At 36.0% G+C, this 14,361-nt stretch overlaps 1 protein-coding gene across 1 annotated transcript in view; it reads left to right on the top strand.

Moving 5' to 3' along the window:
- The first annotated feature begins 3,395 nt into the window (after positions 1 to 3,395).
- Positions 3,396 to 14,361, top strand: part of LOC121429154 (zinc finger protein 764-like) — a 35,607-nt gene continuing 24,641 nt past the window's right edge. The window contains exon 1 of the mRNA XM_041626084.1: positions 3,396 to 4,175. Coding sequence (XP_041482018.1) covers positions 4,007 to 4,175 — 169 coding nt within the window. The 5' untranslated portion in view covers positions 3,396 to 4,006. The remainder of the gene's footprint in view (positions 4,176 to 14,361) is intronic.

Here is a 14,361-nt window from a genome sequence, read left to right as displayed (position 1 = left end):
AGTTTTGCTTAATATCACAATACAGTTATGAGTACACGTCCTGCTACGTATTCGAATGAGGGATTGCGTCACCCACTCAAATTCTTTTGTATCTTAATAGTCATAATGATGCTATTCTTTTTAATAAACTTTAAAATTAGAACTGTATCGATTCGAAAATGAATTTTTTATTTAAACCGTGAAAAGAAGTTCCCTCAAGTGAGCTACCACCCCAATTATTATTTTTAGTGAAACAAAATTAAACAAAGTTTCTTTCTTATTCAACGTCTGATTTCGATGACATTCTCATTGTTAAAATCAATTATCTTATCAATTTGATATCGAAGAGGACTTGTTACGTTATGAGCAAACCATTTATGTAAATTTCACAATTAAAATATCATTAGTATGAATAATCGTTATAATTAACTTTGTTTATACGAAGAAAAAACATCTTTTTTGCATCCTTAATACTTTATTTTCATCTTTTTCTTCTTGAGTTCCAAAAGATTAAGTTTGAGTAAAAGCTAATATTTTTTTGCGTTTACACCTTATTAACCTTGAACCCTTTCCCGATTCCATCACTTAGCTAAAGTACAGCGATCAGAAAAGCAGAACACCGTTCAAATTCAGGTATGATTGGACTAATAATTACTTTATGTTCCCAGCTCATTTCAACAGTCATCTGGGTATATCAAATTAGGCGATTAGTTTTATGCTTGAAGGGCGACTGAAATTGTTTTAATTATTATGCTCTGATTAAACGCATCCCTATCATTCTTGTCGCCGATTGGTGTGATCAAAAGATGACACTTTTATCTTTATTCGCTAAATGAAAGTCAGTTATAGCTTCCGCACTGCAAAAATATCCATAACAATTACTTGGAGAGATGTACAATATAGAGCAAATAATCGTTCTGTGTGATGCCCTATATAATTGTACTGATAAATTATGATATAGTATAGAACGCAAGTAGCGAAATAAAAAAGATAGTGCTCTATCAAAAATTGTAAAGAATCCAATTTACCGATTCATCCGTTTGTGGCATGATTTATAACTTTCCATTCCCTGATAATGATTCGATGAATTATAGGTAAAGCCGTGACACCGAATAAATTTTGTTGACAAATCGTGTTTAGCACAACTTAAGGGGCACTCCGGGTTGAAAATAATTATTTCGAAATACATTTTGCAAAATTCACTGAGTAAAATTCTGCATCATTATTTCACATAAATTAATAAAATTGATGAATTTTAAAGGGGAATGAAACCTTTGAAACAAGTTGGCTTTCGTGGAAACAGAAAAATGAAAAAATAGGATCAAAGCAAGTTTGAGAAAAATCGGACAAATAATGAGAAAGTTATAAGCATTTGAATATTGCGATCACTAATGCTATGGATATCATCCTATTGGCAATGCCACAAATATTTTTTTATGTCACATGTGAACAACTTTCCCTTTGATGGACTACAAAATACCCAGAAAATGTATATTTTTGCTCTTTCTTAAAGAGGTACAATCTCTTTATCCATAGTTTATTCTTTAAAAATCTGTATTATGTGCCCTCCTATAGAAAGAATACATGATTAATTGCATGATAGGTGTGATAAAAGAGGCATTTTAAGTAAAACATAGACAAGTAATGGGAAAGTTGTCTACATGTGACATCGCACATCTTAGTCGCATTGTCAATAGGAGGATCTACATTACAATAATGATCTAAACTTCAAATGCTCATAACTTTCTTATCATTCACTCATTTTTTCTCAAACTTTCGTTTATCTGTTTCTTTGGTTTTTCTGTATATGCTTCTTTCTCATTACATATCAATTAATCTATACTGCACTTCAAACAATTTTAGAAGCACAAATTAACTGGAAAAGTTTAAAAACAGATTACTTTTTTCATCAATCCACCCATTTGCCCCCCCCCCCCAAAAAAAAAACCACACACCATTGGTATCGGGAATACTATGTTTGATAAATTTGTTGTTTTTTCTGAAAAAAACAACACACGGTCGCCCTGCAATGGAACATTAAAACAGAACGTTAAAAGTGGAATAGAGGGGCCATTTCATCCCCCTTGTTTTAGTGTATTTTTCAATTTTCAACGATTAGAATTATATTAAACCTGTTAAAGGATGCGTATCTCTGTCTTTTCAATTCGTGAAATAAAATGCTTTGATTTTTTTAATTTCCTTTTTTTAACATACTATACGAAATAAAACTATTTGTGTTATCGTAATTCATTTCTGAATTATTATTAAAAATAGCTCATGTCCTTTGAGACTTAAAGGTCAAGTCCACCCCAGAAAAATGTTGATTTGAATAAATAGAAAAATAAACAATCATTATGCTGAAAATTTCATCAAAATCGGATGTAAAATAAGAAAGTTATGACATTTTAAAGTTTCACTTATTTTTCACACAACAGTGATAAGCACAACTCAGTGACATGCAAATGAGACAGTCGATGATGTCCCTCACTCACTAATTCTTTTGTTTTTTATTGTTTGAATTATAAAATATTTTATTTTTTACAGATTTGACAATAAGGGCCTACTTGATTGAACCATTTGGTATTAAACAATGCTAACTGCACATGTTCAGGGAGGAATTAATAGTTGTTTCACACGACAACAGAGAAAATTTAAATATTTCATATAATAAAATACAAAATGAATAGTGAGTGAGTGATGTCATCAGTCTCCTCATTTGCATACCGACAAGGATGTAAATATAACTGTTTTTGTGAAATTAAGCGAAATATTAAATTGTCACAACTTTATTTTACATCCGATTTTCATGTAATTTTCAGCGTTATGCTTGTTGGACTTTTGTCTTTGTATTCGAATCAACTTTTTGTTGGGGTGGACTTGATTTTGCAAAAAACCAAAGTAAGACGGCAAATCTTCTACTTTGAAACAACTAATTAAGTTTGCACAACGTTATCCATCAAACGCCTACGTTATATCATTATAATTATAGACATCGATAAATGAAATGAAATTATGGCAGCTTACATAAAAAATATGCTCAAAACTGATGTGGCGGTGATTAGCAACGCTCTTTGTTGCGATTATAATTTCGATAACTTCAGTGGTCATAATATGGTAATAAGTGAGTGGCGTTGGAAAGGAAAACTTTTTCCACCAAGGGAATGCGCTGCCCCGATACTATTGACTCGTTCCTGAACCCTTGACCAATCAAAGCACTGCGAAGCGTACGTGAATATTCATGACCCAGCAATTTGGCCAATCACACTGCCCGACGAACTTATCTCCCCGAAACACCGCTCAAGTGGAGTTCATTTCACGCCGTGTGTATACCGTACTCGATCTATGTGAAAAAGCGCTATACACACAAAGTGTATTTGCTCGTGTGCCGATGATAACTCCGTGGCGTACAGGAAGGGCTTGAACGGACACCTGTGTTAAGTAGTGCTCCTTAACAATTATACAACGCCATCGATTGGTGCGTAGGAAAGGACGCATCTCCCCAATATAGTATCCCCTTTCCCCTTCTTTTTCTTTAACAGCCACCACAATCCCGCATCCCCTTTTATTCTTCTACGGGTTCACTTTTTTTTCTTCTTAATCAACGACTGGTTTACGATTGGGGCACCGTCTTGTGCGCTTCAGATAAACCCGTGTGCACTTCCAATCACGAACCGCCGGTGAAGGGTTACACTATTTACTCAATAAGAGTGTAATCGGTAAAATCTGCTTAAAGCGCCGCTGACTTGTAAGCAGTGGTCCAGTGTCTAAATAGACGTGGCAGGAGAAACATCTATTCACTGCTTGTTAAATCATCATCAAATACCAGTTAACTCGGAATCCCCTGATTTAATTTGTCGTCATAACAATTTCATGTCAGAAAATGTTTTCTGTGCCGGGTTTTTAAAAGATATACCAACGTGTGGATAACGTCTTCCAATTCATCTTCATCTTCATTTGCATCTCGTCTGGTTATCCATTTCTGCCTACCAACTTCCATTCTTTTGTGGAATTTGGAGAAATTACAAAAATGCCAAGATCATTTTTAAAGACGGTCAAAGTGAGCAAAAAGCCCCAGCGATATGCTCCATCTCCCATCGAGGACTCGGAAGAAAGCTCCCCAGCATCTCCCGGGATAGCCGTCACTGCTGAACCCAGAACTGGAAGTGCTTTCACACCCGTTACTCCAAAGAAAAAAGGTGAGCTCCGATTTCATTTTATTTCATGTTTTATATCTGAAAACGATTTTTCACTGCATTTGTATTTTTTCCTTGCATAATGTAATTTTTTGATTAGTCAGAATTACTATATAACAAACTTATCCGGATTGCTTCATTCCTTCTGGAAAGTGCTGAGTATTTGAAATACCATTGTTCTTTTGATGTGATAATGCCAGAAGAAAAACTTTGAACTTGTTGAAGATTTTGCTTTTATTTTATTGTTATAATATACTTTTTATATGCCCATGCATGGATTATGCAAATCATTTTACTTTTTCCGAGAAAAATAAGCTTGACAATATTAATCATTCTTGGATGAAAAGATTTTTTAATTGTGTTCGGAAACAGATGAAGTAATTACTATGCCTAAATTTTATGTTTTCATTCATTTTCTTTAAAATTCTTTGTTGTCACGGTAAATAAAACTTAAGCCTACTGAGTTTATAAATCCCGAAGCCGTTTGATTACACAAATACAAAGCACAAGTGCAGTATTGCGTTGTTGCTTTTTATTCATTTTTTTAATATTAAACTACAACAACTGTTTATTCCGTCCTTTGACGAAAGCTGACAAATACAGAATTCCGTATAAAGACATAAAAAACACCAACTGTTCCTCTGCTATTGCATTCGTGTAAGGACATTCTAAATTGTCTTTTAATCATAATTTGATACCAATTTCATCACTCCCGACATGCGGTCGAGACCTGACACAAGTCCTTTTCTTTCCCAAATCGAAGCAATTAATAATAAATATCTAATTACTTAAAATAACATCTAGAGTGTGATCCGCCTGCTACAAACTGTTTCAAATTAAGCTCCCTGCATTGTTGGCCGCCACTGGTATGATCAAAACACCATGCACGTTCATTATGGAGTCAGACTGCGGTTACATGCCTCAAAACCAGCACTCATTAGTGCGATGTTCAAGTTCGTGCATGCGAAGACTTCCCGCAGGCAGGCACGCTGCAAACCCGGTGAGAGCCACCACTTCTCAGCGTACTGCACTACACACGTTATTGAAGCGTGTATCATCTTTTTATCATCATTTATTTCCTCCCTTTTTGTTGACTCCCCTCATGTGGTTACTTGCCCATTCAGTCAAAACAAATCAGTCAAAAATCACGTATTGGGTCTAAAGAACAGCTTTTAAAAAGGAGAAAAATGCGCTTCGATAATTATCGTACTGGTACGGTGTATAGGGTTGTCCCTCAACTGCCATGGCTGTTAAAACTAAACAAAAAGAAGAAATGAATGTAAAATATTTCGTTGTTGCTAAACATTGTCGATGATTTGTGTAAAATGATTACGATTTTCCACATTCCGACTATTATTATTCCTTCCTTTAATTTGTAAAAAAGAAGAAAATATATAGAATATAATTCACTTGACTGGCCGGGGTCAACCCGGCGCGTATGTTTAATTTAAGTGCGATCGAGAAACAGAAAACACACACTTGGTTTGGCAAATAAATGCGCTAATTGATTTGAGCAGTGATAGTAGCTTTGGTGCTGTTCTGAATAATATTTTGGTTGGACGATGTAGACATTGAACAAAATAAGCAGTGGAAATGACAATCGGTGTTGGGTTTTTTTCCCCACATTTAAAATTTAAGAAACATTCTTATCTTTGCAATGAAACTGTATGACCATATTTTACAGTACAAATAAAGATGTTCAGATTTATGATCTTATTTTCCGAGGAAACGACGAAATTAATTACCGTTTTTAAGAATAGAAAAGAAAAAGGCAGGTTATGATAAACTAATTGGGGAATGACGTCATTACAAAAAAATCCACATAATTCAAATAAAAAATTACTTTAAAATATTAGATAAAAACGCCTGAGCTATCTCATTCAAAACAATGGTAAGGGAATTACTTGTTATTGTTTTAATAAAATGAAGATAATATCATGTCATCAATGGTATCATATACAGTTTAACAACGTTGATCAAACTGCCAAGAAAGCAATCTTAACAGGATTTATAATATAGGAAAGTTACTGATTTATAAAACCAAAGAACAGAAGAAGTGGCAGAATAAAAATAAAAGGTTGGATAGTTTGCGTTTGAGGTTATTCAAAAGACAGGACACGCAATATCAAAGAAAATGGGGGATATAGAAAAGAGACAGACGCAAAGAGACACACATAGAGTGGAAGGGGGGGTCAAAATTGTTACCCTTTCGCATTGCTCATGACTTTTCATGTTTGCCCCCCCCCCCCAAAAGAAAAAAAAAATTGTTGGCTCATTTGTCACTCGAAATGAACATGTCATATTCAAACTGACAGAATGTTAAAATAAATCGTCGAAAATGTATGGGAAATTGTGACAAAATAGAAGGCGAAATCTGTTTAAAGTAAAGTATCCGAGTTTAATTTGCCCTTAATTGGTCGGATGCGGTCGGGCAGCGAACGAGAGAAGACGAGTCCGTCGCGAGACTCGCTCCTCACTGCACGTGTAATGCATCCAACAGAAGCTGACTGCGTGGATTCTGTATACCAATAACGCAACGCACACTGAACACATGCATGCGAGAGTAATGAACTCGAAAAAGCAGCTCAAAAAGTGTGGGAAAGCAGTAAAATCAGTGCTAATACATGGGGCTGGATGGGAATGAAATGAAACGATACCAAATGGAATGGAATGAAGCATAACTTCAATAACTTTCTCATTTTAATCGCTTCGCAGAAAATGAACCAAGTCGAAGTGACTGAGATGGTGGGAAAGTCGCACGATTTGGCTGATTCAGGAAAGATATAAAAGCACAAATCATTTAATCAGCCGTCTACAATATAAATATCAGCTAGAAAAGGAGGGTGGCATTTTTCATTTTTAGAAAATTAATTTTAATTAGTAACAGTGTATTAATGAGTCTCCTTCATAGATTAATCGCGTCTATACTTACACTGGGTTTAACTATTTTAGGAAAAATATTGTTTAAAAAATCTTTGTACTGTTTATACTTCATAACATTTACTACAAGACTGGACTCTATACTCTTCATCTTTTCCTTATTACGAGTTCAAAAGTTTGAGTGTATACAAAATGATAATTACTAGACAAAATCTATTAAAAATAATGAATGTAGCTTCTCGTGGTTAAATCATTACGTTTATTTGATTTGATAGATTGTCTCTTCATTTCGTTTAGAATAAACGATGTCTGACTGATATCGCACCAAATTGCTCAATATTGAACATCGCCTTAATTCTTAGATATTTGGGGCACATTTTGTCGCTTTTAGGAAGATTTGGGATGTTGAAATTAGACGCAACACAATTTGCATGTACCGAAACCATTTCTTTCAAATTACGTGATTTTTTCCCCATTGGATGACCTAAATCGAAACTGAAGACGAAACTAACGCATCCTCATTATAGGCGAGGGGGGAGACAAGGGAAATATTTCATACTTTGTTACTCTATTAAACTTCTTAGAGTTAAGGTAACGTCTTTGTTTAGTTTACCATTCCCAGGTAAAACAAATACGATACCGGGAACAAGTGTGGTGATACCCCAGCTAATTTAGATATGAGGTTAAAGGTAATTTACTATTTTGTTATGTATTCGTAGTCTAGTCTGGTCTAGTTTGGTTTTTCTCAGAAATGTTGTTTATTTAGGATAAACTCAAAGGAATCGAGGTGGAGCCATGCAAAGGATGTTTAACTTAGGACACCTTATTTCAATTAAGCTGATTTGTTTTTGCTGAATGACGGATTCAAGAGATCTTTAAAGATCATGATTTATGCAAGATATGATTGGGCCTACTTCTGAACATTTACAAATCTTCTTGATGGTTTATTTAGACTGATCCGACAGCCAGTCGCTAAAGGCATGTAATTGAGTATACACTGTTAAGAAAACCCCGTGATTTTACAGAAAAAAATCTGCAATTTAACGGAACAGGTCTGTTAAAAAGGGGGAAAAGGGTGTTTTTATTTAAGGACATTTGTAAGATTACATACACCAAATGCCAATTTTCTGTAAAATTACGCAATCTGTAATTACGCAATGCCAATTTTCTGTAAAATTACGCAATCTGTAAAAGTTTAAGGTCGCATGTCATAAGGTGGTCCAATTTCGCGAACAGGGTAAAACTTGTCAAAATTTTTATTTTTTGATATGTTAAAGCTATTACCATTCTCTAAATAATGGAAAACTTTTAAATCTCAAATACCTTTATTTTTCCTTAAAATGACTAATTAACAGCTAATCATTACATAGACGTCAATGTAAATGTGAATTTTGAAATGCGTTTTTCTCAAATTGGACCTGCTGCACACAAAATAGTGTCAAAAGTTAATGCAACATTGGATCACCCTAGTATTTTGCAGTTATAATCTTGAAACATCAATAATGAAATCTGTACCAAAAATTGAATAATTATCTATTATTGTACGCATATTAATTATACTAATTAATTAACCGTATTTAATTTCACATTTTTGCCACCAAAATACCTGTCACTGTGTTTATATGCTTGTCAAAATGACAACATCATGGGTAGAAATGTTTGTTGCAATGATAAACAACATTTATACTAAAAATTAGGATTACAAATAAGATAATTAACCAAATTTCTCCAGTTTACCAATTCATTAGGTTGCAGATCAGAGCTGACATACACATGTATTTCATTGCTGCATATTTTCAAAATTATCGAATTTCTTTGACATTTAGTTGTTCCCTCCTTTGAAACACCCAGAAATATGAGGATAACAGTCATATTACATATTATAGTAAGTTGTTAATTAAGTTTAATTAATATTCTATCATTCACCGCATCCACCGGCTCCACATCCACCGGCTCCGCCACCCCTGTTACTTCAAACTTAATGTGCTATAGTTTTTGTTCCTGATATTGTATTGATCTAATTCAAAGTAATATATTTAGCCTATAGTTCTAGCTTTAAAATGAGATCTTACTCAATAAATTTGGTCAAGATGCTGTGATGTAGCAACAATTTATCCATGGCACCGTGTGGAAAATTGTTCATACGCCACCCTTTTTGCATACCCAACTTATGAAATGCGACCTTAAACGCAACTCTTTCTGCAACGGGCCCCAGGGGCCCGTTGCAGAAAGAGTTGCGTTTAAACGCAAGCCAAAAAGTCAATTGCAAGTCCCAAATGCGCGCTGTTGATTGGTTGAAAATCAAGTTGTGCATGATTTTTAGAGTTGCGATTGATTGTAACTCTTTCTGCAACGGGCCCCAGGGGCCTGGTAATCTGGTAAGATAACAAGTGTTCTCGAGACTCTGCTGCAGGAACTTCTTTTATTTTAAGGATAAATTTTCTAATATTTACGTTAAGTTTAAGGAAATCATTACCATTATTTACCCCATGCCATCCATCGAATTCTTATCAGACAGCATAATCTTTACAGGTAGCCTTCAACCTGCCCTCACTAATTGTAATATTTTTATGATTATGTTGGATTTGAATTCGATTACGCAAAATATGACCCATGCAATTTCTTCGTGGCGCCTCTGCCGACGAATTAGATATGAGTGGACTTTTACGACTCAGTGTCGATGCGGGTTTGTGACATCCGTCATTGTACACGCACCCGCACAGTACTCATACCCTGGTCGCAGAATGTTCAGATAACGGCTGAGCCAGCTAAGACTAATACCCCCAAAGAGATTGACACCATAATTTTAGAGTTATCTAAATCATGTACGCGTGTGGGTCGTGTGGCGTAGATCCCAAAGACCAATCAAAGCCGTTGTATTTGCTAATCTCGGTCTCGTTTCGTTGACATAACGAACTCGTGTGTTCTTCCTCCCTCTCCCGATTTTTTTTCCTTCTCTCTCCACGTCCAGTCCGAAGGTTTATACACCTTATCTGGTATTGATAGGCTATATGATGTGTACATAACAGGCAGGTGTCCCCAAAGCTACAAATTCCAGCTCCCTTTAACCAATATTGTACCAAGAAAACAAAAGAGTTTGGTTGCTATTTCGTCAGTTTATACACGCGACCCAAGATCAGTAGGGGGTCCACTAGAGGGTGGGTCCATACAGGGGTAACAGGAAGGGGGCATAGGGGTCATGCACCCCTGGGAATTAATAACCACTCCTATCAAATCTGTACATTATTATCAACTCGTTGTAGGCACTTAGGCCACCTTCCTTCACGTGGATATCTTCAACTGTAATCAATCATAAAATGATTCTGTGATGGTGATAGATCTTTTCTCGGCCAATCACCATTTCACGGGACCTTTTGACTTGCACGAGTTTTATGAAACAGGGCACCCGTTTGAATACCATGCCCCCATTTAGCATGGTTATGGCTACACCCCTGAAAATCGTCGTAATGATACGATTTCAGGGTTGCTTATCTTACTACCTGATAAAAGGAAGTGCGTCATAACCAGCTTGCAATCTGCGCACGCTTGCGATACACTGCATGTAGCATCATTAAGAAGTAAAAGAAATCATACTTTTGATATTTATTTAAGGATTCTAAAAGAGAGAGAAGCTGTAAACTTTGATTTCTCAACTACCATGTTGACAAAGGGCTCGTCGGGGAGACTGGGTTGTGTGGGTTTAATCAACAGGTGTTGGATCGAGTGAATAAAGGCTATTATCGTTCATGCATTACTTGACTTTGGCCATTGTAACACTCGGAACCTAGTCACAGCCAAGATTGCTTCCAGATCAACGTCAGATCGAGGGACACTGTTCCATTCCATATAGCTCCTTTCCATCCAGTTGTATTCAGCGGGTCATACAGGTCGATAGTGACCAATTTCAGACCGAGATGCAATCGAATAAGAAATTATCATTCGTTATGCCAAAGAATATTACCAATCGGTAAATTGGAATGGTTATCGGTGTGTCTGATCTCACTTATACATGCATAATAGTATAGGCCTACATATTTTTGTTTAAATGCGAAACGCTCTAACGATCAAGTTGGTCGCTGCGCTACCTCGGTCACGTATTCTTTGGGTCCTAAACATATTTTTGCATATTATCAAAATAATACTCATAAATATTTTTTCTTTTTAAATGAAGGTCAATGGTGTTATTGTAAGTTTAGATCATAATCGTCAATTATTACGAATTCACCTCATCAATCTTTATCTCCTTCCTTACAATATTCCCTTTGAATTGTGTAAAATTTGTCACGCGGAATTAAATGTTCTGGCATTCATATCAGTCATTTGGAAAAGGTTGGATAAAGCGATCGGTCTACACCTCTCTAACATTCTAAGAATTCATGTTTGTATTCTGCCCCCCCCCCAAAAAAAAGAATCACCAGTGGCTTGGTTAAAATTCATAACCCTATTGTTACGTTGCTCATGAGGCTGCTGGGTTCTTGAAACGCCACTAGACATTAATTAGATTAATATTCGACTTCATTGACAAAAAGGGAAGATAAAGAATGGATTGAAAGGAGAAAGAAGATTTGCATTTTGCAAAATTAACAAAGCGAGAATCCGAAATCATTCCGGTTGGCGGGAATTCGACATGGCACCAGCGGGCTTGCGTTACACACTATTGATAGCAACCCACGCCGAGTCGCGTGCGGCCCAGCCTTCCGTAAACCACAGTGCAGGAATTTCCTCGCCTGTTCCTCTCTCCATATCTTCGTTTGTTCTCCTTTGTTATCTTTTCATAGCGATACTGCCATAGACACCTTTGATCTGATGCTAATGAAGTGCAATAAATGATTTTAGGAGAGGAGGGAAAAAAAAACCAAGCCCTGATCTTTGAACGTGTTTGAGGTTATAAACACACTGCAGGCATGCCCTTCTACCGAGTGTTTGTCTCGCGGAGTCTGCTCAAGTTGCGCGCGTGAGTCAGTGATTTTGAATAGCGCGGGCTGCAAGGCTCGAAATACAAAAGAAACATTTCTTACTTCGTTGATTTCAGATAAAGCAACGTGAATGAATCAGATCGAAAAGAAATAAATCAACAGAAACCCGGGAATGTTAACTTTGCAGAGTTTTAGCAGAGAAAGGGAAACAAAATCTGTAAAGGTTTTTGACACAAGCGCTAGCCTAACGCGATGCATGCAGATGACGGATGCAAAATCCAGGCGACGCGTTTTGGTCCACTTCACAACTCAAAAAAGTTTACGCGGGAAAATGCGATCGAAATAAAGACAATGCGCTGGTCATTATGGAAAAATGTCATAGGTCGAGCAGACGATCAGATCAAGGATGAGTAGACTCATCGCTCATACCGACGATTTATTCTTAAACAAAATTTGTTATCCGATTAGATTAGAGGCAAAAATCTCCGTAATCGGATGTGTCTTCTCTTTAACTTCAATACAAATCCGTTCTCCTTTAACCGCCTAATCCGGAAAGGTCTTTGAGTAAAATCGCACAAACAATAATCAACAAAAGGGATGGATAAATAGAATAGATACCACAGTGATGAAAACACGGAGTAATAATGTGAACTGTCGAATATTAGCTCCTCGTCAAACGAAAAGCATTTTATTCATCTTTTTGGGTCTTCTTTGAGTGCAATTATGGTGTCTAAACGTTCTGCACAGATTGAAATCAAGGGGTCATCTACCTTGAAGTTGTTTTTCTGATGTGTGTCAGAGTCTTGGAATGTGGGGAAAGACCCTTTGTGGTATAGAAAACCAAAATAACACAAAAAGAGACATTCCATTTAGATAATTCTTTGATTTACTCGAAAATGTGAAAAACAACCCCTCCTGAATCATGTCAATAACCATGACAAAATCATGGGGGCAGGCTTCGTGAAGCGTTTTGAACTTTTTTTTTGTTTGTATCGTACTTTTGACATCGTTGTTTAAATACACTTTAAATATGAATATGAAAAGTTTCAAGAAAAGATGTCTAATGCCTGATTGGTTCAGTGTGAAACAAGAGGGTTGCAGCAAAACTAGAACCAGAAAAAAAAGAATAAACCCAAACATCTACAAGGATATTATCTCCATTCCGTTTTGCAACTTTAGCGCAAACTTTTCACACACCATATTATCAATACGCCTGCTATCGAAGGCATCCATACTAAGATAAAATACCGTCACGCGACGAAAACTGAAAACTAACCAATAAAAAGATCACAACAAAGGTAGCATTTTGGTGATTGTAGAGGTATTGGTCTTGTGATGTGACAGGGTAAGATTGGTTAAAAGACGGAAGACATCTGATACCAGTCAGGGTAATCTGGGATAAGTGGCTAACGCAATCAGTCCACGTCAATACCATACGACAGTGTTTGGAATCATCATCCATCAAATCGCATGTTAATCATTTATTTTCTTCTATCAAACATCCCCTCTCACTGTCCTCTTTCTCGTTTTCGTCCACATTTCTCTCTCTATCTCTGTCCCTCGATATAATCACTTTCTTAAATTTTGCCTTCTCCTTATGCTCCTTTTCCGATCTCTCATTGCGTTTCCACCCCTTCCACTCTTTCCACCACTTCACCAATTTTCCCTCGGTCTTACTTTCCTCTCTGTTAACCTCCTCTCTATCCATCAACTCCCTCTTTCTCTCTGTTTTCCTCAACTCCTAGTTTTCCGCTTATCTGAAGATGAGAAATCACCCCTCAAGTAAATGATCTTTGACTGCACTGTTAGTAAACCCCTCTTCCGCTCATGAATAATGAGTGTACACGGGACACTTCCAAGCAAGATCGAATCAGAGTCATTATCAAAAACGTTTTTCTACAAGAGCTTGATTATGTTGCGATAATACAGTTTGTTAATGTTTTATTTCATTGATATAATGTAAATCAATTACACAATCAAGTGTGACATCTAAACATCGAACCAAAGTCATAAACGAAAACACTTTCGTTTAAGACTGAGATTTGATATGCTGAAATATTACTAGAATATTTAAAGAATGTTTTATAAACCAATTATTTATTTTTAAACATAGAAAAGGTCGTTGGCAAAAAGGCTTTCCAAAAGACTCAAGGAATTCAATGGCTAGTTTTAAGATTTTGGTTAGATTTTGCTCTATAGCATTTTCTCTAAATTTTTAGCGAATGATTATTGTTTTCATTGATAAGATCAACATTTATGGTCATCAATATACATGTACAAGATACACTATAATTCCAGTTAACATGGTTGAAGATTAGATAATAAACCCTAATCATCTTTAGAAAAATTGAACTTAAAAAATAATGTGTATTCAATAGATGTCGGGGGTTGGG

This window comes from Lytechinus variegatus, chromosome 15 (genome assembly GCF_018143015.1).
Source record: "Lytechinus variegatus isolate NC3 chromosome 15, Lvar_3.0, whole genome shotgun sequence".
Taxonomy (NCBI): Eukaryota; Metazoa; Echinodermata; class Echinoidea; order Temnopleuroida; family Toxopneustidae; genus Lytechinus; species Lytechinus variegatus.
This window is presented reverse-complemented; position numbering and strand designations above follow the sequence as displayed.